At 42.2% G+C, this 22,940-nt stretch overlaps 2 protein-coding genes across 2 annotated transcripts; both read right to left on the reverse strand.

The window, feature by feature from the left end:
* Positions 1-242: 242 nt before the first annotated feature.
* On the reverse strand, positions 243-8,923 carry LOC131241159 (uncharacterized). The gene is made up of 3 exons (XM_058239861.1): positions 8,738-8,923; positions 8,400-8,606; positions 243-526 (listed from the first exon to the last, which is right to left on the reverse strand). Exons 2-3 carry the CDS (start codon positions 8,589-8,591, stop codon positions 452-454), a joined length of 267 nt encoding a protein of 88 aa, XP_058095844.1. The 5' UTR covers positions 8,592-8,606; positions 8,738-8,923; the 3' UTR covers positions 243-451.
* A 5,141-nt stretch (positions 8,924-14,064) lies between these two features.
* On the reverse strand, positions 14,065-17,362 carry LOC131241158 (dynein light chain 1, cytoplasmic-like). Its single transcript, XM_058239860.1, has 2 exons — positions 16,968-17,362; positions 14,065-14,328 (listed from the first exon to the last, which is right to left on the reverse strand). The coding sequence occupies exons 1-2, from the start codon at positions 17,241-17,243 to the stop codon at positions 14,164-14,166; spliced, it is 441 nt and encodes a 146-aa protein (XP_058095843.1). The 5' UTR covers positions 17,244-17,362; the 3' UTR covers positions 14,065-14,163.
* Between the last annotated feature and the right edge of the window lie 5,578 nt (positions 17,363-22,940).

Consider the following 22,940-nt stretch of genomic DNA (forward strand, 5'->3'; position numbering starts at 1 on the left):
ATGAACGTTTTCCAACCAACCATGAAAAAAGCCAATGTTCTACAGCAAGGATCTTCCCCAATCTGGGATAACTATGGATCCCAGAAACATGGGGCGCACTTGTACACACAGCCAACTCTAATGGCACTAGAATAACTCCCACGTGAATATGGCTACAAATATTTATTAATCTCCATCACACAAAATGCATTAGCAACCCCCAGTAGACATGTTCAGGTCTCGATGGCTACAGGTACCAAAAATTCCAATGGTAACAGTCTTGAGAATTTATTTGACTAAAATGGTAATATTAGGTGCAGGAGACACAAGAAGGCCACTGATTGAAACCTCTGCCATGTTCAATTTCAGCTTGAACAAACACAACCCCAGAAGAATTCACAAAATCCGGGTACCATTAACAAGCACAGAAAACAAGTTCTTACCACAAGGGACATAAGAATAACAAAGCATATCAGTATTCCTTTTTCCCAAAATTTTTGCACCAAAGCTGCGACGGAATTGGGCGAACAGGATGATGAGGCCGTTGCTGCAAGAAGAATACATCATAAGATCTCTGCATAACTAGTGTTCAATGAAAGCAGAAGTTGGGTATATGCATGCATGGACATGCACACACAATATGTAACCATGATAAATGTTTAAAGCCTCGCTTGGACTAAAACACAGTTTCCATATGCCACGCTCACAATAAGTTGGCAGGTGGGCCCACAAAAATCAGTTCTAAAAACCCAATTTCATAGTCCAAAGGAGGACTAAGGGCTCATCACCAGGTACCTGATCATACACGTGAAAGAAATTTTGTTGATGAATAATGGATATGTTAATATTAGAGTGACGTATGAGGTTTATCATAGCAATAAAAAATCAGTGATGCATACAATGTAGTGGCCTATATTTCAAATGCCGATTGGGAAAGGCCCTCTGTCTCATCAGACTCCAGGGACTTGTGTTGTATAAGAGACTTGGGCTGAAGCTTCACATCAGTTTAGAGCTATGCTTCAATTCGAGGGAGAGAAAAACCAAGCAAGAGAATTAAATTATTTTTTTCCCCTGATAGCAAAATGTTCTAACAAGAAAAGGATATACACAAGAAAGAGCTATGCTAAGCCCACACACAATAATGCTACTGCAGACGTCACAACAGGTGCCAACCTGGCACACTGGTACGAAATCCAATCCATTCATTAGAGACTTGCCACTATTTACATACCTTAACCCAAGAATTAGGCTGGTCCAATTGTCAGATGGGTCACAGTTTACAAAATAAATTTATGGCTTGCCTGAAGTTTTTTTTTTTAACCGTCCAAATGTTTCTCACATTGTGGCACAGCTGCTGAATGGACCAGATAATCTTTTGGAGAGAACATAGACATGCTCAAGACCACCTTATGGATAACTTGGATATTGCACCTGTCGACTATGCTAGCACATGTGGTGGTGTGTGCATTAGCATCATTGTACCCACATGTAGGCTTATCAAAGATCCAGAAGAAAATACATTGGGTAAATTAATGGACATGTAGGTCTCAAGTCGAGACCAGTTTAACCACTTCAAACAAGAAGAAGAAGAATATGCTGAGTCAAGAAAAAGTGAACAGCACCAACAAATCAAAGTTGCATATCAATATAGGAGCATACCAGTTAATAAATGAATGCTTGGTGGCAATACCAATCAAATGGGGGAAAATCACATCAAAATTCAAAACACACGAAACGCCACTAATCATATTACAGCAATGGCATGAGAAAGGGTATATCCTGGGGAACACAAATAGGGGCTCAAATAAGTCTAATATCTGTTAAATGTACAGACTCAAGATCCTACACAAATAGGGAACAAAAAACTGTGGAAACTAAATTTGAAACAGTCTGCAATCAGAAACAAGGTCCAAAAATATCAGATATTGGTTTCTCCGACAAAACTGTCGGCACATAAGCCAACATGGCATGTTTGTGGTCCAGGATCAGAAGTACCTTGTTATATGTAGGGAAAATGACTAAATGAGCGAAATGAACACAAGCAAATCGCTTGATGGAACCTAGATTTCAATGAAGGTTTGAAGAAAAGAAGAATATAATAAGACTTTGTCGCACAAGCTGCCCTTTTGTAACAACCCCCTTTGAATTTAATAGTCTCAACAAAGAACAGCCTAGCACCCTCCCTCCCCTTTTTTTTTTTTTTGTTTTTTTTGTTTTAAACTTCTGAAATCTGACGGATCCATTCCAATTGGTGTTAGTTGACATGCCTTTAGGGGCGAAACACATACAAAAGCTAGCAGAAAATGACTCCATGGTTAGGACTGTCAACGGATCAAGTACGGGTCAGGTCCTGTAGTAACCATACTGAGGCTAACTGGGTTCAGGTTTTACTGGGCCTGCCTTTCGGTCTGGGTCCAGTTCTTTGCAGACCAAAACTCAGATCCAATCAGGCTCGGGTTCTGGTCGTGTACCCATCGGATTTTTGGATCTAGGTTTTAAGTTGGTTTGGGACAAATAAGAGCATTTACATGGTTGGGCCTACCCGATGGTTGGATTATATCAAACATGTGTCATGTGAGTGCCACTTTGACATGTGCATGGTGAGTAAGGCTCTCTTACATGTATTTGGCTTAGGAAAACCTCATTTCTTATGCTAGAATAACCAATATACAGGAAATACATAAAAATTTACGATTAAAACTACCTGGACCCAACCCAGACCCGACTTTAACCAGGTCCACCCATGGACCCAACCCGAACCTAACTAGACTTTTTTCTAAGGTATTCTATAATGGTAACGGTGGCCATAACAGCCACCACCGTTACCGTTATGATACAGGCCGTAATGACCGTAATGGTCCCCTTTTTTCTTTTCTTTTTTTGTTTGGGGGGGGGACGGGTCGTTTTTTCCATAATGGCCATTACGACCCCATCACACATAATGGTGGCCACCATTATCATTACATGACGGCCGTTACACATCCATTTTTACATACTTCGCTTCTTTCTACTTAGAAAGACAGAAAGATCAATATGAAGGACTACAAGGTTATACCAAGAAAGAATTTGACATAACAACATAGGTTAATGGTAATGGATGTTCACGTTAAGAAGTGGAGAAATTTTAATAGGTGTCCAAAAACGAGGTGGTTGAATTAAAAAGGAGAGAAAACAAGGTTATTCAGTAGCAAATTGATCGAAGAAGGAAAGTGAAATGTTAACGAAGAAGTTAATGTCATGCGGAACGAGATGACTAAGTGCATTAGGAAAGTGGCCAAAGATCTTTTACAAGTATCTAGAGAGAAAAGCCACTCATGAAAGGAAACATGGTGGGGGAATGACAATGTATAAAATACTATTAACAAGAAACATTTATGTTTCAAAGCTTGGTAAGAGACTAGAAACAACGGAAATTTTGAAACATGCAGAAATGCCAAAAAGATTGCTAAGAATGTACTGACTGAGGCTATACTTGAGGCTTACGATTATCTTTACAATAGAGTGGGAAAAAGAAAGGTGAATCAAACATGCAAAAATGAGAGAGAGGAAAGGTATGGACATCGATCATGTTAGATCATTAAAAGCAACAACCAGAGGGTACCAGCAAAGAACAATGAGATCAATGAAATGTGGAGAAGCTATTGTTAAATGACAACCACTTTGAGAGCATAGGGATCGAAGGAACATAAACACAAATGACACATGAGACCATAGATGCTTTCGTAGAATGAGAATATCTGAAGTGAAAGAAGCTTTAGGTAAGATGAAAACAAGAAAGGCCCTCAGAAGTTGGACCAGACAGTGTACCAATAGAGGTTTGGAAGTGTATAAGAGACAGTGAGTTTTTTTGGTTGACAAAAAGTTGTTCAAGATTGTAAGATCAAAGAAAATGCAGGAAAAGTATTGTGGTACTTGTAAGAATAAAGGAGACATGCATAGCTATACTGGGGTTAAACTTATGAGCCATATTATAAAACTATGGGAGAGTGATTGAGCGAAAACTAAGGAATGAGATGAATATATGAGAAAATGAGTTTGAATTTCAAGCCAAGGAGGTCCCACTGAAGCTAATTTTCCTACTTAAACAATTGATGGAGAAATATAGAGAGGAAGAAGGATCTCCATATGGTCTTTGAAAGCATATGATAGGGTCCTTAAAGAGTTAATATGGTGGGTGTCGGGAAAAAAACAAGAGGATATAGTTTACATAATTAAGGATATCTATGAGGAGGGAGTAACAAAGGTGAGGACTTTTGGAGGCCGCATTACTCTCACTAAAGCTGCTCTCTCCAACTTGCTTATTTACTTCATGTCTTTATTTCAATGCCCAAAGTCCATTCTAATGAGAATTGATAAATTAAGGCAGGATTTCTTGTAGCAAGGGGCAAATGGTGCTAATAGATTTCATTTACTAAGTTGGGGTGAGGTGTGTAAAGCTTGTGATGGAGGAGCCAGAATCAAAGATTTCATTTACTTCGTGTCTTTCTTTTTATTTTTCTTTTCTTTTGCCTTTTTGGCTTTTGTTTGTTTTTTATCTTTTTGGCGCAACCTCAACGCCCTTTTAATGAAAGCTTCTTGTTATCTTTCAAAAAAAAAAAAAAATTGAATAGGGCATTGTTGAGTAAGAGGCTTTGGAGATTTGGGATGAAAGAAGGAGCCTTATGGAGGAATACAATTGCTTGTAAATATCGTAGTAATGTAGGTGAATGGTGTACTAAGGATTCCTCTCTATATAGGGCTTTATCTATTTGGAAAGGGGTTGTTTCTATTAAATCATGCTTTAGCAAAGGGGTTGGATTTACGTTGGGGGATAGCAGGAAGATTAGATTTTGGAAAGAAGAATGGACTGGGGAAGAGCCTTTGCAATCTTTGTTCCCAAGAATTGCTCAATTATCCATGGATGAAAATATCTTAGTAGCTAGACATTTGTCATTGTAGTGATTCAGTGGTGTAGGCCCCTCCATGTTGTCCTTTCGTCTTATAGATGACGAGGTGGCTGAATTGGCTTCTCTTCTGAATCACGTCCACTTATATTGCCCAATTAGTTGGTGGGGAGAAGGCTAAGACGATACGATGATGGGACAAATCTGGATGTTTCTTTGTTCAATCATTGTATAAGGTAATCCATAGACAAAGGATAAGTGGGGATTCCATTCCTACTAAGCATGTTTAGTTCTACAGTGTCCCTCCAAAGGTAGCATGCCTTTGCTTGGCTTGTTGGAAGGGAAGTGATGCAGGACAATTCACCACTTTCCCTAAAAGCTCGAGCTGTTAGAGTATGGCGAATTAATCCCTTTATCTCATAGCCCAGGCCTCACATCTCATAGGTTAGGACCTCGGCCAAACACCTCTTGTGGGCTCGTGGGCCCCAAATCACATGGGCAGCCAAACCCGAGTGTCTCCACATCCCACGAGCTACCCCACTCGAGCCTGGTGTGAAATGCCCCTGCATTAACCACCCCCGGTGAGTAGTCTTGAACACGAGACCTCCCCCATGGACCCCAAATCACATGGGTCACCCACCCCTAGTGTGTCCCCACATCCCACAGGCTACCCCACTCGAGCCCATTGTGAAAATGCCCCTGCATTAATCACCCCCGGTGAGGAGTCTCGAACTTGAGACCTCCCACTCTGATACCAATTTGATGCAGAACAATTAACCACTTGCTCTAAAAGCTCGAACTGTTAGAGTATGGCGAATTAATCCCTTTATCTCATAGCCCAAGCCCCACATCTCATAAGTTAGGACCTCGGCCGAACTCCCCTCATGGGCTCGTGGGCCCCAAATCACATGGGCCGCCCACCCCAAGTGTGTCCCCACATCCCATGGGCTACTCCACTCGAGCTCGATGTGAAATGCCCCTGCATTAGGAAGGGTGTTCACTGTGGATAATCTTCATAAATGGAAAATGATATTACCAAACATTTGTTTGATATGCATGGCAAGCTCACAATCAATCGATCATTTGTTTATCCATTGCTTACTTACCTCTTCTATTTAGAATGGACTTCTTTCCAAATTTTACACCTCATGGGGGTCACCAATTCTATTGGTCAATGCTTTAAGGGGATGGCACGGTGTGGCGGGTGGTAAGGACTTCAGGATAATTTGGCATCTTTGCTAGCTAGCTGGTCTTTGGGCGTTATGCAAAGAGAGGAATGGAAGGTGCTTTCAAGATTCGAGCCACTCTCCAAGCTAGGTGTCTTTGAGGGTGGCTAGTTTTGAGAGAGAATGGGTGTCAAATTTGGGGAGGTACGTTGATTATAATTTTTGGCAGTAATTTTTGGGGTGCTTTTTTTTCCTTCCTTTGTATAGTTTTAGTGCCTCTTTGGTGCGCCTTTTGTTAATAAAATTCTTTGTGATCTCTCAAAAAAAAAAAAAAAAATGTGAGGACCACTATGGAGACATGAGTGAGTTCTCGATAACTGTAGGCTTGCACCAGGGTTCAGTATTGAGCCCGTGCCTTTTCGCATTTGGTTATGCATGAGTTACAATGTATTTACAAGAAGAGATTCCATGGTGTACATTGTTTGCAGATGATAGTCTTGATTAAAAAGACGAGGGAAGGCGTAAATACAAAGCTAGGTTTATGGAGGGGTCCTTCAAAATCTAAAGGATTTAAAATTAGTCAGGCTAAAACAAAGTATATGGAATGCAATTTTAGTAACAATAGGAGCGGAAATGAAGAATTAGTGAATATTGCTAACCAAGAAGTTTCCCAAAATGATAAATTTCAATATCTTGGCTCAATAAGTCATAAGAATAAAGAGATTGAGAAGGATGTTGGCTATAGAATTCAAGTTGGAGGGGAGAAATGGAGATGTGTTTCAGGGGTTCTGCGTGATCATCGTGTACAACTGAAACTAAAGGGGAAATTTAATGGGGTCATCCACGGTTTATGGACATAATGTTGAGCAGTTAAGGAACAACATGTTCATAAGATGAGTGTAGCTGAAATATGAATGTTGAGATGGACGAGTGGCAAGACTAAGAAAGATCAATTAGAAATGAATGCATTCAAGGGAACTTAGGAGTAGCACCAATTGCTAATAAGATGAGGGGAAGTAGACTTAGATGGTTTGGTCATATGAAACGGAGACCAAGAACTATGTTGGTTTAGTAGGAGTGAGTTGTTACAAGTTGAAGGCTCTAAAAGAGCAAAGGGAAGGCCCAAAAGGAAGTGGGTGGAAGTGGCGAAGAGACTAGATGACCAATGGTCTAACTGAAGTTATGGCTCTCGATATAGTGAAATGGCAGAAAAGAATTCATGCAGCCCGCCCCAATTAGTTGGGATAAGCCTTACATGATGATGATGATGACTTTGGAGAGAAAAATAAGAGTATGATTCTATTTGTTATTATTATTGTTGATGCAAAAATCTGGTTCACCCTCGCTGAGCTCTGAGCACTCGCGCTGAGCCCTGTGAGCCTGCACAAGAGAAGGACAAGGGAGACCCTGGCTAGAGCAAGGGACCCTCCGATGCAAAAGTCAAGCCAGGAATCTAGGTCTATGTAGTGTGGATAGGTTTCGGGTTAGAGATTTTGCGTACCTGTTCCTATGGGTTTGATTCCTACTTATACCTTTCGATTGGAGTGAAAGGGTACGTCATTCTTGGCACGATCCGTCATTCTAACCACCAATAACGTGCTTGTTGATAGGACAGTTGTTCCGAGATCGTGCGTCGGCAGTTGCTCCTCGTGGGTTACTGGGGATGATTCCCTAGTATGATCGCAAGTCGTGTCTCTATCCGAGCCAACCTCTTGGTTTTAGCAACTATGCTCCTGCTGCCCGAACTGATAGGTAGGTTTAAAGCCGGCACTAAGAGTCGGAGCTGAGTCTGAGCTCAGTTTGGGCATGCCGAGCTGATTGTCGGTTCGATTAGCCCTGCTACTCGGCGGGGTCGTTCACTTACTCATACTACGACTTCCTCAAGCAGACTTGGCCTTAGATTTTCCCATAACAATTATTATCATTTTTCTTTCTTTCTTCTTCTTCTTTTTTAACTGAGGTTTTTTCTCTTTGAATTCTTTTTCTCCTATGCTGCTGAGGAGTACATCTTGAGTCTACAATACGTGGGGCTATGACTCGTCACAAGCCACGATTCTACTCAAATGGTTGAAGTCTGCATTGCGTGGCACCCATCATGCCGGTGATCTGGCACAAAAACCAGGTCAGTCGACTCATCAAATGGGCCCTGTTGTGTTCAATTTGGACCGTCCATCAGCTTTATACAAGGGCGGCCCACCTGATGAGTTGACTGGCCCAATCATCACTCCAGCTCATCCTCAAAACCCTAATTTATGGGCAGCTAGCAGACCTCTCGGATCCAGAATCGCAAAACCCTAATTCACAGTCAGAACGGCTGAAATTACATCTCCACGTGCTGGATTTATATGTAAGGGCGAAATCAGTGGCAAACCTCGAGCTCGGCAGATTTCATGGCGATTGGGATGCAGACTAGGAAGATGCCAAACATGGCGATGGCAGTGTTCCGCTTCCAGTGCTTGGGCCTGCAGTACGGGCCTCCCGTCATGCTCCAGACCTTTGTCCTGAAATCGCCGTGGGCCCCATCTGCCGCATGGCCGGGATGATGATCTCCTCCTCCACCCATTCTCTTCTCCTTTCGCTGCGGAGAAAAAAAGAAAAAAAAAAAGAAAAAAAAGAAAAAGAAAAGCAAAAGAAGAAAATAAGAGAGATTACAGCACTGATTGTTAGTAAAAGGGAGGAACGCTTGCAGTGCCAAAATGCGGATCTCACCTCCTCCTGACTTCTGTTTGCTGCACAGAGAAACCAGAACTATTGCATGGTCGGCCTTTTTTTCTTTAACCCGCGCGTTTCATCTCGTACGCGGGATGCCTCTGACTCTCACGTGATATACGTGCGAGATCCTAGCCATTCACCTGACACTGGGGGACCAACCTGCTTCTTGGATGGGCCATGCGTCGGGTTCGGGCCAGAAAAGAAACCCCTCGGGCAAATCGGTTGGGCCCGGGTTGACCTCACGCAACCAGCCTATATGAGAGCTTTGGTCAGGTTTGGGCAAGCGTGCAAAACGCACATGTACACGCCACACACATGGCACGTAGGTGCGAGATCCAATCCATCTATCAGATCTGTCCGACCTTGTACGTTCTTCCCGAAAATTATATACGGTCCACTCAACATGTGGCTCTAATACTGGTAACAAGTGAAAGGGTTAGAAAACCTTAGCCAAGATTTTCGGAGTTAATACATTTGTTTGCAAGCTATGGCCCGCCTAACCAGTGGACCAACCTGATTCTTGGGCTGGGGCATCTACGAGGGTGCCGTTCTGATGGATTGATTGGACCTCAGACTTATGGAGCCCTGCTGACACGTGTGTGTACATGAGCTTCATTGCACGTGTGCAGCCTTAGCAAAGTACAATATTTTGGCTATTTTAAAGATGCGATGAAAGAGCCGCGAGATTGCAATTTTTCCGGCCAAAGTTAAGAAGGGAATTAGAAAATGTAAATAAAATTATCTACTTCTCTCTCTCTTCTTCCCTCGATCCAAACAAACCCATCTTTTAGGATGGACCCTAGACGGTGGCCCATATGATGGATGGTCCAGATCAATGATCGGACATTCTTCATAATAGCTCATATGCAATGCCTATTTTCTTGGGAATTCCAATTGATTTGACTTTTAAAAGTAACATCCAATAAAAGGTGAGCCCCACCAGTGAATAGTAAACATGGTAAGACTTTCTAATGATATAATCAATGCGATCACTCTTTTTATCAGCCATTGATTAGATAGCTAAGGATCATCTAATGGCAAGGCACGACTAAAAATTTCAAGAGGTGATAAGTAGTTGAACAGAAAAGAAATAGCTAGAGGAACACATGAAAAAAATAAGTTAGAAGCATATATAAAACCAACGTGTCAATAATTCAGCTACTATAACTATTAAAATAAATATAAAAAATTCATATAAAGAATTTGGAGATTTATAAATAATAAGAAATTCAACCAAGCAAATCATCTTGTATTAAACCAATTAAATTAATGAAATTATCTTAACTCATCATATCTTAGCTTTATTGTAAGAGTAGCGGTAATCTTTAATCATAATCCAGTAGTGATAATCTTTAGTTGTTATACAAGTCTATACATTTGTGCAAAACTATTCCCAACATTAATATAATTACTTCAATTTTCATAAATACATTTTATTATTGTTCATTGTCATTAACTATAAGTATTTTTTTAATTGTTTATGTTTATAAAAGTCATTTTGTATGAAATGCAAAGTGCAACCAATCTTCAGAAAAAGAATCCCATTCTTTGACAATGGCCTAATTATTTTACAATCATATTGCAAATGGCTAAATAAGCAATCGATCTACTCAAGTCTTAGTCATCTAAGCTCACGTTTGATTTATATGCCGCGTGGCACTTTGGGTTAAAATCAAGCCACTCAATCAGCCATGGCACACCTGTATAGGTCCCACTTGATCGACCTGAATAGAAGCCAACAAGCTAATCCAAGATCTTGTGGATAACCTGATGGTCCACAGTAAGACACTTGCGTTGAAAGGATGATACTTAACCGTGTTTAGCTAAATGGACATGGATTAGGTGGTGTTGGCAACCTCACCCAGTGGTTATGTGTTGAGCGTTGTGAGGCCCAACATGATGTATGTGTTTTATATTCATGCCATCCATCTATCTTTCCAGCTTATTTTAGTCCACGGACATAAAATTGAAGTAAACCCGAGGCTCAAGTGGACCACACCATAGGAAACAATGAGGATAATGACACCCACCGTTGAAACCTTTCTAGGCCCTACTGTAATTTTTATTTGTCATCTAAGGTCACACATAACTGAATGAAGGGAAGCACAAACACCAGGTTAATTCAAAACTTTTGCAGCCCAAAAAGGTTTTAACGGAGGGCATTCAATCACCACTGTTTCTGTGGTGCAGTCTACCAGCTCTTCGCATCTGCTTCATTTTTGGCTTCATGAGGGTGAAAAACAGTGGTGTAGACACAAAACACAAACATCTAGTTAGGTCCCACAGCTGGGAGGTGATGTTGGCAACACCACTTGATCGGCGTCCCCGTGTAAATGTACACTATTAAAAAGGAAAGTCCCAATGGTTCGCTTTAGACACCATAAAACAATGGTCACCATCATTAATTCGCATCAATGTACTGAACATAGGCTGCTAAAAATAGCGCTCCGATGACAGATGGTCAGTCCCAACCATCAGACTGTCTCCGTGTGTGGGGCCCATCAGTCGAAACAATGCTGGCCATCCTGAGTCTGGTGTGCTAGACGGCTGCTAAGATCACCACCTAAACGTCAAACCCCACGGAACGGCTGGATTCGTAGCAAGCCAATGAATCAAGAATGTATGGGCCACTGTAAAGTAACAAAATGGCCCACTGGACGGATGGCTCTAATCATCCCAGCATAAATGTTAACGACTGGTTCCATAATAACCAGGTCCAAGAATAGCAAAAATGAAAGAATCCCGCGTCAACATCGCGACCCAATAGCCAGACTGCCATCACACCATTCATTTACTGATCTGACACTGCCAAGCTTGGAAAATAAAATGTGATATCTACGGCTCTCATCATACCCAAAACAATTATAGAAAAGAGATCTCTCCCTCCCCTGCAACTGTAATGATTCACTTGCCAGCGTTGAAAAATCATTACATGAATGAAATTTTTTATGGCTATCTGCGCTCGTTCACGCAGCGGCTAAACCATGCGAGTCCTGTGGGCGCCACCGTGTCCTGAGTGTGACATCTACTCCGTCCATCTGTCTGCGTCTTCTCAATCTTACCATTCATTCCAAAACTTTGCTCTGCAAAAATCTCAGGTGGGCTACACCATGAGGGACAAGTTTTGGATGGGATGATTTTGGGAATATTTCTTCATCCTGCCGATCGTGCCTGATGAAGGGATGGGATGGAACGTACACGCGGTTGGCATCCCTTCTCTGTTGCAACCTCCGGGGCGGTCCACTTCAGCTGTCGATCAAGGTGGATTTTGGCAGCATGGCTTAAAATTGAAGGGCCCAGCTGATGTCCTGAGTTGATGGCGCACAGAACAGTGGGTCCACGGATATCGATTGATGGTGTTCTAGAGCACAAATTCATTGATTGTGTCGAGCACACATTCCGATCATTCTACTGACGGTGAATCCAACCATTGCGTTTTAATCCAATTGTATAAGACTAGAGCATTCCTTACCTTGGGTTAGCTTAGTTTGGGCAGGTTGGATCTGGATTAGTTTCAGTCCGAACCCCCTTTGTTACCATCCCAAGGATTTAATAACTTAATTTTATACTTTCCATTAGTTATAGGAATTTTGATACATTGTTTAGGTTCTTAATAATTGATTTCAGCACATTACTATATCCTGTCTTTGAGTGGCGGCTTATGAAAAGTTCAACCTAAACCTTGGTAAAAGCTGCCATGATAGGGAAAAAACTATCTAACTAAGCTATATCTGTCAAGTGAAAAGGACTACCTGGATGATCAAAGTGTAGCCGTTGTATCTTGAAAATGACTAGTTGAAAAAGATGCTAGAATGAGTGCCACCACAAGGTGGACTGCTGTGGACACTAGCTGCAATGCACGGTAGAATGTTATAATCCCAAGAGTTTAATAGCCTAACTTTACATATTCAATTAATTATAAGGTTTTTAACCTATTAGTTAGGTTCTTAACACTCTTAAGGTCACTCTGAGCTTGGGTTTAACCTTTAACCCAATCTTATCTGCCTAAGTTGCATGTGTTAACCCTACCTAACTGAATCTACCTATCCAGCCTGAATTGCCTTAGGATTGAGCCTTCATTATCTTGTGATGGCTTCTATAGGGCAGTTTTTATTAAGTCCAAGGCTATTAGGTTAGACTTTCGAGGCAATTCCTTTTTTGGGTTGGGCTGGGCTAGGCTTAGGGTGATCTTCACTGCCCCTATTGGACTACTCAAGAACGGTTTAGTGATATTTATTTTGGACACTTATCATTGAAATTTGATGTTTTCAGTAATTTTCACTAGTTCAGATATTCATCAAATTCAACTAAACAATTGCTTAAACTAATTTTTACTGGAATGTCGTAAATTACGTACATCTCCCCATTATACATTCTAGGGTGATGAATTGATCAGATCCATCCATATACTGGCGTTAGAATGGATGGTTTACTTTTGAAAACAAAACCCATGACAATTATAATCATTACTTTCTCTACTGTTTGTCCCACTGTATTTTTGACCGTTAACCAGTTTTGTTCTCCACCATCAGTTAATGGTCACAGATCACAAGGACAGGATTGTCTGGCAAGCGTGATTTTCTAGATATAAATCATCCATAATACGGCCCTGCATATGGGCAGGCCCTTTTTACACATAACCCTGCCGCTTGTACTGTAGGGAGCTGGCTCTACCATACACCACCTTCTGCCACGGCGTGATCACGACCCTAGGGAAGCAGATTGGCTGGTGTACCACACACCAGCCATACAGATGATGTGGGTACGTGTCATGCGAAGACGACCGCTGACGCTTCTCGAGTTCCGAGTTCTATCGAACGGTTCAAAAGAGATCATTTTATCATGAGCCATAGATGAATCATATCCAAAGCTCAACTGGACCACACCATAAATAGCAGCGGGATAATGATTTTACCGGTAAAATATTCGTAGGGCCCACCTTAACGTTTATTTTCCATCCAATCTGTTCATAAGGTTACAAAGATCTAACACTCCCGTGACCCACGAAAGGGTTTCAATGGTATACGTTCAATCACCCACTGCTTTTCGCAGTGTGGTCCATTTATCTTTAGATCTGTCTTATTTTTCGGTTCAAGTCTTAAGACGATCTATCCAAATGGATGGACGGTTTGGATATAACACATACCTCATGATGGGACCCACGTAATTTGCTGGCGTCAACACATTAGCTATATCGCTGGTGTGTGGTAAACCAGCCAATCCGCTTCCCTAAATGAGCCTTTGTTTTTTTATTTCAAGAGATCAACACATCACCTTCAAAACGCTCATCTAGTCATTTCTTCAAACGACGGACCTTTTTTTTTTTTTTTCCTGATAGCCTCTCTCATCTGCATTTCGTAATTGTTAAAAACCTGAGGGGTAATTAAGTCTTTTAAATTACAGAAAAGGGCTTCTTCGTTCGGTCACGGAGGCGAGTGGAAGATTGGTCGAACCTCGGTCTTGAAGAGCAGAAAGGAGAGGCTTCCGAGGGAGAAGTAGAGAAATCCTCCGGGCGAGTGAGTCAGGAACGACCCGAAGCTTTTCCCCACCACGCAATGCCACGCCGGTCCGTACGATGCGTCGAACTCCTGCGAGTGCAATGCAACACCACTTCTCGTCAGCTACGCTCACGGTTCACGTTAGCATTAGCCACGGTGGATGGACTTAGAATTTCCTGTTCTTCCCTGTAGCCGCAAGCTGTATGCGGCCCACCGTGATGTTTACGTTATATCCGCTCCGTCCATCGGTTGAGCCAGATAATTTCAGTACATGATCTCAAAAATCAGCCAGATTCAAAACTCAACTGAGTCGCACCACAAGAAACAGTGGGGATTCCCTTCATCCCGGGGAGATTAATCATACGAACGGGTTGGATGGCATATGAACATCAAGGTGGACCCAGGACGGTCTCAACATGGGGCGTTTAAGTCCTCGCAGTTTTTATTGGTATGGCCACTTGGGTTTTGATTCTGCCTCATTTTCTGGTTTACGGCCTAAAATAAGCTGGCGAAATGGATAGACGGAGTAGATGTCGCTTGGAGATTGAAGTGGGACCTACGAAGCACATGGTTACAGGAAAACTGGCCTTTTCGTAACGAGAAGTCTTATCATTTACTGGCAATGGTACCACAAGCTGTGGTACCGGGCCATGTCCCCGCCAATCCACCTTTTGTGTAGGACACCACTACACCAGTACGGCTAACACGGTGGGCCACAACGCTGTCTTGTGCCAGGTGATCTGCATGGTGGGTCCTGCCGGTGTCATGTTACTTATGCCCCACTCATCCTCATCGGCTATCATACTCGTTCATCCAGGCCGTCCATTAGAATGACGGCTTCTTGGATAGGACAGTACCCGAAACCCATATCATTGGCTTATTCGAACTTTGAGCGATGCGAAGTAGTATATTCATCGTTGGACGGTGGATATAGTTTAAGCGTGAATTATATCGACTGTCCAGCCAAGAGCTGACATTTGAATGGACGGCCCCTCTCTATACGGACATTAACCGTACACAGTAGACCATCTATACTAGGGCCAACCATTCGGAAGCGGATTGGCTTGTGTACCGGACACCAACGATACGGCTGGTGTGGGAACGTCTCGTGCGAATACGAGCATTGCAGCTCCTCGATCTCTGAATTGTACGAACGGTTCAAGGAGATAAAAGTTAAATGGCCCTGAAATGACGTATTTATTATATCCACATCGATTCGTCCTTTGTTTCGTTAGATCATTTCAGAACGTGATACCAAAAATGATTCATATAGGGAGCTTAAGTGAACCGCACCAGAAATAGTAGTGGGAAAATGATTATCACCATTAAAACATTGGTAGTACCCACCATAGTGTTTATTCTCCATCCAATCTGCTCGTAAGGTCACAAAGAGGTAGATAAGGAGGAAATTTTATGTGGTCCAAAAGAGTTTCAATGGTAGACGTTCAATCCACCACAGCTTTTGAAGTGTGGTCTACTTAATCTTTGGCTATGACTTATTCTTAGGTTCAAGGACTCGCCAAATGAAAGGACGGTTGGGATATAACACATAAGTTAGGATGGGACCTAGAGAACTTGGTAACGTCACCATATCAGCCATGTCGGTGGTGTGTGGTACACCAGCCAATCCGCTTCCCAACCATTCATGGGACCGGATTAGGTACGGCCCCAGCCTCATCCAACACGGTGCGTCACTGACCGTGGAGCCCACCTTGATCTATGTATTACATATCCATGCCGTCCATCTGTTTTTTCATATGATTTGAGGACATGATACAAAAAATAAAGCAGTTACAAGTCTCAGGTGGATCATATCACTTGAAACAGCGGTAAATGATCACTAAAAACTTGTCGTAGGCTACAAAAGTTTTAGAATCAAGATTATATTTGTTTTTTTCCCTTCATACACATCTTTGTGACCTTATCAACATGCTGGATGGAGAATAAACATTAATATGAGCCCTAGGAAGTTTTTAATGGTGCACGTTCAATCACCACTGTTTCCTATGGTGTGGTCTTCACCAGATATTTGGATCTGCCTAATTTTTGGGTCGCGCGCTAAAATGAGCTGTCAAAACGGATGGACGACGTGGATATACAGTACATACATCCAGGTGGGCCCACGGTCAGGGCCGCACGTAATCCGCTCCCACCATACAAACGGGGTAGAGTAAGTTGCAATGAACCAAATACCAGTTCACCGCAAAGAAACTGACACCGTATTACAAATTTGCACGCAGAAAGCACCGTGGAAGATCGGCCGGATATACGTCTCAGACAATATGATTCGCACATGTATGGCCATTGTTCGATCATCCAAACCGTTGACATGATGAGCCTTGGCATGGATGGGTCTGCCCCGAAACACACAGGACTGGAGGTCATAACCCTCTAGTACTGCGGCCCACAGAGAGAAGCACACAGCAAAGATCCAAATTCAATGGAGAAAAGGCCAAAATCAAAGGGTCAGTATCATCTAATCGAGAAGATAAGCAGGAAATCTCCAAACCACGGTGATCCCTGTCACATGAACCGTTGGGCCATCAACCCCAAATGCGAGAAATCGTGCACGTCAGCAAACATTACATTCGCTGATGATCATAACCATTTGAATATACTGACAGCATTAATCATATCGGCCGATATTGTTCGGCGATACGTTGCGTTCGTTGTGTCGGCCCATGAACAAAGCGTTGAGAGAACGAGAAGTGCGATTTTGTCAGTCATACCTTCTTGAGACCCAGAGCTATGTGGGTGGGATTGGGCCGGTTGCTAGGGCCCACTGCATCCAAGAGCGTTCTTGTGTAACGGAACGCTCGCTCTTGCATACCGGCCGGCATATCGGCTGCCCTCAACCGTATGTTGAGGCCTATGGCTATCGCCGCTAACCTCACCTCCGAAGCTGGGGACGCTAGAATGCGCCGCGGGGGATAGAGCGAGTGCTCCTTGGTCTTCTTAGTCTCCTTCCCTTTCTCTCCTTCCCTTGCAATTCCCGGTTTTTCCATGAGAGAGAGAGAGAGAGAGAGAGAGAGAGAGAGGAATAGGTAGGTAGCTGAGATGTTTGAATTTTTGACTGGATATATGGAGAGGAGAACGAGAAATTGGTGAGATTCTGAGACGTGGCAGCAGACGGAAGATTAGTACCGAGTACTCCCGAATACAGTAGTACCGACAGGTGAGAAAGGGATTGTGTGGGTGAGGTTCTTTTATGTCCGCTTTGACTAGCTTTTGGATTGCATACTCGGTAGAATGTGGACCGTTGAGCCAGATATCCAAAGCTGGATGGGATTGGATGGGCGGTGAAGATTTCTCATAGATGCGGGCCACATGAGCCAGATGTGTTGATTAACCAAATGGGACGTGGATTGGATACTGCCCCCGCCTCAATATTGGAGGGAGCTTATTAGGTGTTACCCGGTGTTGCCCTGACCGAGGGGTCCACCTTGATGTATCCGTGGCATGGTCTCAAAAATTTTAAAAATTAAAACGAAGCTGATCAAAATATCAAGAGGACCACGCAGTAGAGATTGCATCCCGGCGGCCATTAAAAACTTCTTCGGTACAGCTTTTGATAAGCTGATATTCGTGTCTTCCATTCATCCATGTCTCCGTACGTTAGGTTGGATAGACAAATAAACATTACAGTGCACCTTAGGAAGTTTTTAATGTTAGGTGTTCAATGACCATTGTTTCCCATGACGTGGACCCATGTTTTATTTCTTGGACTATGCTCCAAAATTCGCTGAAAAAATTGATAGACGTTGCATATATACAACACTTTATTAAAGTAAGCCCATGGTTGGGGCAACACCCACTAACATTTTGCCCATGTGACACATAGCTAATCATCTCTTCTCAATAGAGCTCACACTACCACATTATCATTAAAATATTAGGATTTAATTGAATGACAGTCCTCTATTAGATATGGGCAAAGTTAAGTACCAAGCAACTTTAAATATATGTAGATCGGATGGACACAACATATCGCTCACTAACCAAATATCATCACTCTCCATCCACACCTGAATTACTCCACACATTTTTGAGCATATGTGAATTCTACATTACCCTTGTTGGCACCAAGCACAATATAATTGGATGTGATTGGATAGCAGGCCACTATAAAAGATGTGTCCCATGTAAAAAATGCCTGGAACTTTGTATTATCATCTAAGGTTAATGATAAAACTATGCAAAATATGTTTGAAAGTTGTTCAATTGAATGGTTCTTGACTAAGGCCATCTTCCATAGTAGCTTGTGGTCTAATCAAATTCCGACAAAGACATGCCTTTGGGGTAGGTGGCGGTGGTACCCCATCCATCCGTTTTCAAGCATGTTTTGTATGAGTCTTGCCTTGGACAACAACCTATCATCAAATCAAATTTTGCCAGTGGTAGAAGGAGCTGGGACAATAGGCCTGAGTATTGTGCTTGTATTTGTTGCCCATCTTAACTTTGTTTGACCTCATGTGCTACCGGTGGATGTGGTACTGGGCAAAATATCTATCCATACGTTAGATGTATCATCTCATGTTACTTCTAAGTACTACAGAATAGGCTGATCCAAAACCACGTTACTTTTGGGGACCATGAATTAGGCTGATACAAAACTCAGTTGGACCACACAAGGGAATAATTTGAGAGGGGATGCCCCCCCTTGATTTTCATGGAGGATTATGGCGATGTGTATATTGGAATCCAGGCAATTAAAATCCTTCATTCGTTCAGGATGAAGGTTTAGAAAAAAAAAAAGAAAAAGGTAGAGAGGTTGTTTTACAACTCATGTGGATCCCAGTGTAAATTAAGGTTTTCCTGTTACATGGCCTGCCCAATCCACGGACAGGAATCATTTTTGGAGCTAAAGGTAACATGAGGTAATGCATTTGATGAATGGGCTAGATGTCAAACATACATTATATGGGCCCTACAACAGCACAAGATATTATGCTAACGGTACCACCACTGGGATGCACCTATGGATCGATACATTGTACAGCCATATAATGGCATCTAACCATTAATTAAAATGGTCCAAATTGCAAGGAATCTAGAGGAGTATAGGAGGCACCTGGTTAGGGTTAGATGACATTTTTGATGTTTTAATTAGGATCTAGGAACCTGACTTGGCAAAGCCTTGATGTGGCAAGATTTGATTGTTATCTTCCTTGTGACATATATATCCCATTAAGGATCTGAATTAAGGAGATTCGTTTGGATGATAGACTATTGTTAGAAAAGTCTTAGAATAACAACTTTTAAACATGCTCTGTTTTGGTCTGTCCTCAATGGCTATCATCTGTCCTCGATGGCTATCTATTGTCCCGTCAAATCCAGCAACATTATCCTTGAGCCTAGCACAAGCAAAAGTAATACCCATTCTAAATCTCTTTAATGAACCACATTGGAGTATGCTTTTGGGAACTGGAAGGGTAAGGCTGGGAACCTTGAGTATGGTAAGGCTCATAATTAGACTTGATTGGCAATATAAGTTGAACCACTTTCAAACATGCTTTGCTTGGTAACATTAATGCTTCACTAGGGCTTCATTGAAAGTGACATGTGACCTAATCAAATCTCATCGCATCATGGCCTTACCTAACTAGTGTTTCCCGGACTCATCAAATCCAATTCCTAGGGTGCACGGGAGAAACCCTTCATAGACAGTAGAGTACAATGTCTGATGGATGATGCATATGAATTTAGATCTTCCTTTAGCAGAGAGGTATTTCAGATTATGTTTCAGTTCATATGAGCCACAAATCAAATAAATAAGCTTATTTGACTAAATAGACTATTTGATTGGCAGGTCTTTACTCATGGCTTAGTCAAAGAGTTTCAACACTAAGGTCATAGGTTCAGCTACCTAATGTGAGAGTGTGAGGGTGTGTGTTAAAAAAACAAATGAAGATTAAGAAAGAATAAGAAAGACTTATCTTATTAATGGCCACTTTGGAGACCTAGGCAGCCAGAGTATCAAGTCCACTTTGGAAGTTTCAACACCTGGTCAAGGGTTGGAAGTTTCAACACCTGGTCAAGGGTGCGAGTACCATAGGTGGTGAAATTCCACTATGGCGTGAGTGTGTGGTGGTGTGTGTGCGTGAGTAAAGAAAAAAGAAAAAAGAAAAAATCCACTTTGGAAGATATGGTAATCTGGTCCGTTCGAGTCAACGGGCATCTCTGACTTGTACCTATTCGTCGGTACGAACAACATCAAACATCGCTCTTTCACCGCATTGGGTCAAACCTCAAAGGTAATTTTGTGGCTCCAGATCTAACCGTCCACGTGGCATATCTGTATGCTTGATATGGACTAGGCGTCTAGGAGAGCGGATTAGCTGTTACCCGGTAACAGCTTAACGGTGTTACCCTAACCGTTTGAGGCCCACCATCCGTATTTTTTGTACATCCACTCTGCCCATCTGTTTTTCAATCTCCTTTCAGGATGTGATCTTAAATTATAAGAAGATCCAAATCTCAGGTGGACCATACCAATAGAAATAGTGATTAACAACCATCACAAATTTTTTCTTGGCCACAAAAGTTTTGGATGAATCTGATATTTCTATTTTCCATTCATCCAGATCTTGACATTATCAAACATATTGTTTACAATAACCTTACTATGGCCCTTCGGATTTTTAACTGGTAAGACACTCAATCACCCCTGTTTTTTTTTTTTTATTTTTGTGTGTGTGGTCCACCTGAGATTTGTATCTGCATAATTTTTGGCAACCCATCCTAAAATGGGCTGGAAAAACGGATGGACGGCGTTGATATACAACACATCATCAAAGTGGGCCCAACGGTAGGAGTAACACCCACTACGGTGTTGCCCGGGTAACACCTAATTCGCGCCCAGCATCCAGTGGGCTCTTGCGGCCACTGATCAATGGCCATCTAATGAGTGGGAATATTTTCGACAAATCTGAACCATTGCTTGGTGTTGGCTTCAGTCTCGGGGAATGACCACATAAGTTCTAATGGATGGTAATTACCATACGTGCGACCCGTGTGTGGCTCACCACTGTTTATGAGTGCCATTTAACACATATAATAGATGTGTCCCCACACGCCGATGTTCCAAAATTCATCCCCATCCGTTACTCTGGTGGGGCCCACCAAAGGGAACAATTACGGACGACGGGGAGGGAGACGCCCAAGGTAGAAACTTTCAGATGGAATGTATGGTCCATCGCGTTGCGTGGATACCATCAATCCAGTCATCAGGTGTGCCCCACCAGGATAAAGGGACAGCAAAACTCAGCCACCCAAGACTCAAGTGGGCCTTTAGGTGTAGTAGTACATTTCATTCAGGGGTGAATTTTAATTGTCTGTCAGGTGTCTCTGATGGAGACAGTGCAGCATGGGTAAGTGATCCAAGTTAAATCCCTGGCAGTGTTAACAAAAACTTCAAAATTGTAAATGTGGAATTTAAGTAATTCAAGTTAAACGGTCCAAAGCATGAGTCTTAGTTTAGATGTATCACCACATAAAACTTACACTTATTTGATTTTCTGGACTTTGGATTGATGGACAATCATTGGACGGTTTAGAATAAAAATATTGACGTTATATAAATAAGTGTCCGAAAATCAGAGGTCAGGATTGTTCAATGAATCTAGTTTTGTGATTTTCAACCTAGCGAACAGAGAGTTCTACCATTTATTCCGATTGAGTTGAGCTAATTGATGCCACAGGTATGGTTTCTGAGTGCGTGCGTATCAAGCGTCATACCCACCCGGAGTATCAAATCTTCCCATTCTTTGGACGTAATGTACCGTTAACGAGTGGAGGTGTACCATATCAACGGTGTGGATTCTACATGCACATCACGCAAATGTGTCTGACCATCGCCAAACAGTGTGAATTTTGTACCATGGACCATTCACTGTCTGATATATCAAATGACCGGTTTGATCTTCAACGAAACGACAATCCTTCGAGACTTCTGGAAATTATTGTTTTAAAAATTTAAAAAAAAAAAAAAAACAACCACGAGGATGACCAAAGTGCTCTCAGGAGGTCAGGCCTCAACCAGTCCGTGGACAGCAATAAATGATCCTCGACCGGAGGATTTGCAACTTATACATGGGCGTTCGGACGGACCCACGGATGAATGATCCAGACCATCTATCTTCTAGGACTACAATCGATGTACTTGCCTCTAAAATCTCCTGGATAGCTAAATCCAGTTCCTCAACTAGTGGGCCCAATAAATGGTTAGGATTTTCAGGCTCTAGATGATCTGAGGTGGGGCCCATCTGGTGATCTTCAGGGCCGTTTACACCTTACTGAATCCACTAACCTGATAAACAACTCTGGATATGTGGGTTTGACACGTCACACCATCCATCTTTCATTAAAAAATATCCATAAAACATTTGTTACGGAAGAAATCAAGGAAGAGTATATATAAAGATTGAGAATTTTATGGTATGACTTTGGAAGCTTTGGATTTATTTCGCAAGTCAAGGCCAAAATCCAACCATTTCAAACAAAAGGATTTGGTAAGAGGCCATTGACCAAAGGAAGTTATTTCTTGTTTGATATGGACGCGGATTGCCTGTGTCCCAGGGTGCCCAAAGTTCATGTATTCGGAAGCTATGTTGGACCCACCGAGATTCCCATGACAATCCACTCCGTCCATCAGCTTTGCAAGACCACAATAGGTTATAAGTATAAAAATCATATATCTAAAA

The sequence above is a fragment of the Magnolia sinica genome, chromosome 3 (assembly GCF_029962835.1).
Source record: "Magnolia sinica isolate HGM2019 chromosome 3, MsV1, whole genome shotgun sequence".
Taxonomy (NCBI): domain Eukaryota; kingdom Viridiplantae; phylum Streptophyta; class Magnoliopsida; order Magnoliales; family Magnoliaceae; genus Magnolia; species Magnolia sinica.

What these genes read in the sequence shown, in the direction of transcription:
- LOC131241158 (XM_058239860.1), bottom strand. Translation starts at nt 17,243, where the DNA reads ATGGAAAAACCGGGAATTGCAAGGGAAGGAGAGAAAGGGAAGGAGACT. An exon ending in TAGCTCTGGGTCTCAAGAAG is followed by an intron (nt 14,329 to 16,967) that starts GTATGACTGACA and finishes TTGCACTCGCAG; the next exon opens with GAGTTCGACGCATCGTACGG.
- LOC131241159 (XM_058239861.1), bottom strand. Translation starts at nt 8,591, where the DNA reads ATGGGTGGAGGAGGAGATCATCATCCCGGCCATGCGGCAGATGGGGCC. An exon ending in TGAAATCTGCCGAGCTCGAG is followed by an intron (nt 527 to 8,399) that starts GTTTGCCACTGA and finishes TTCTTCTTGCAG; the next exon opens with CAACGGCCTCATCATCCTGT.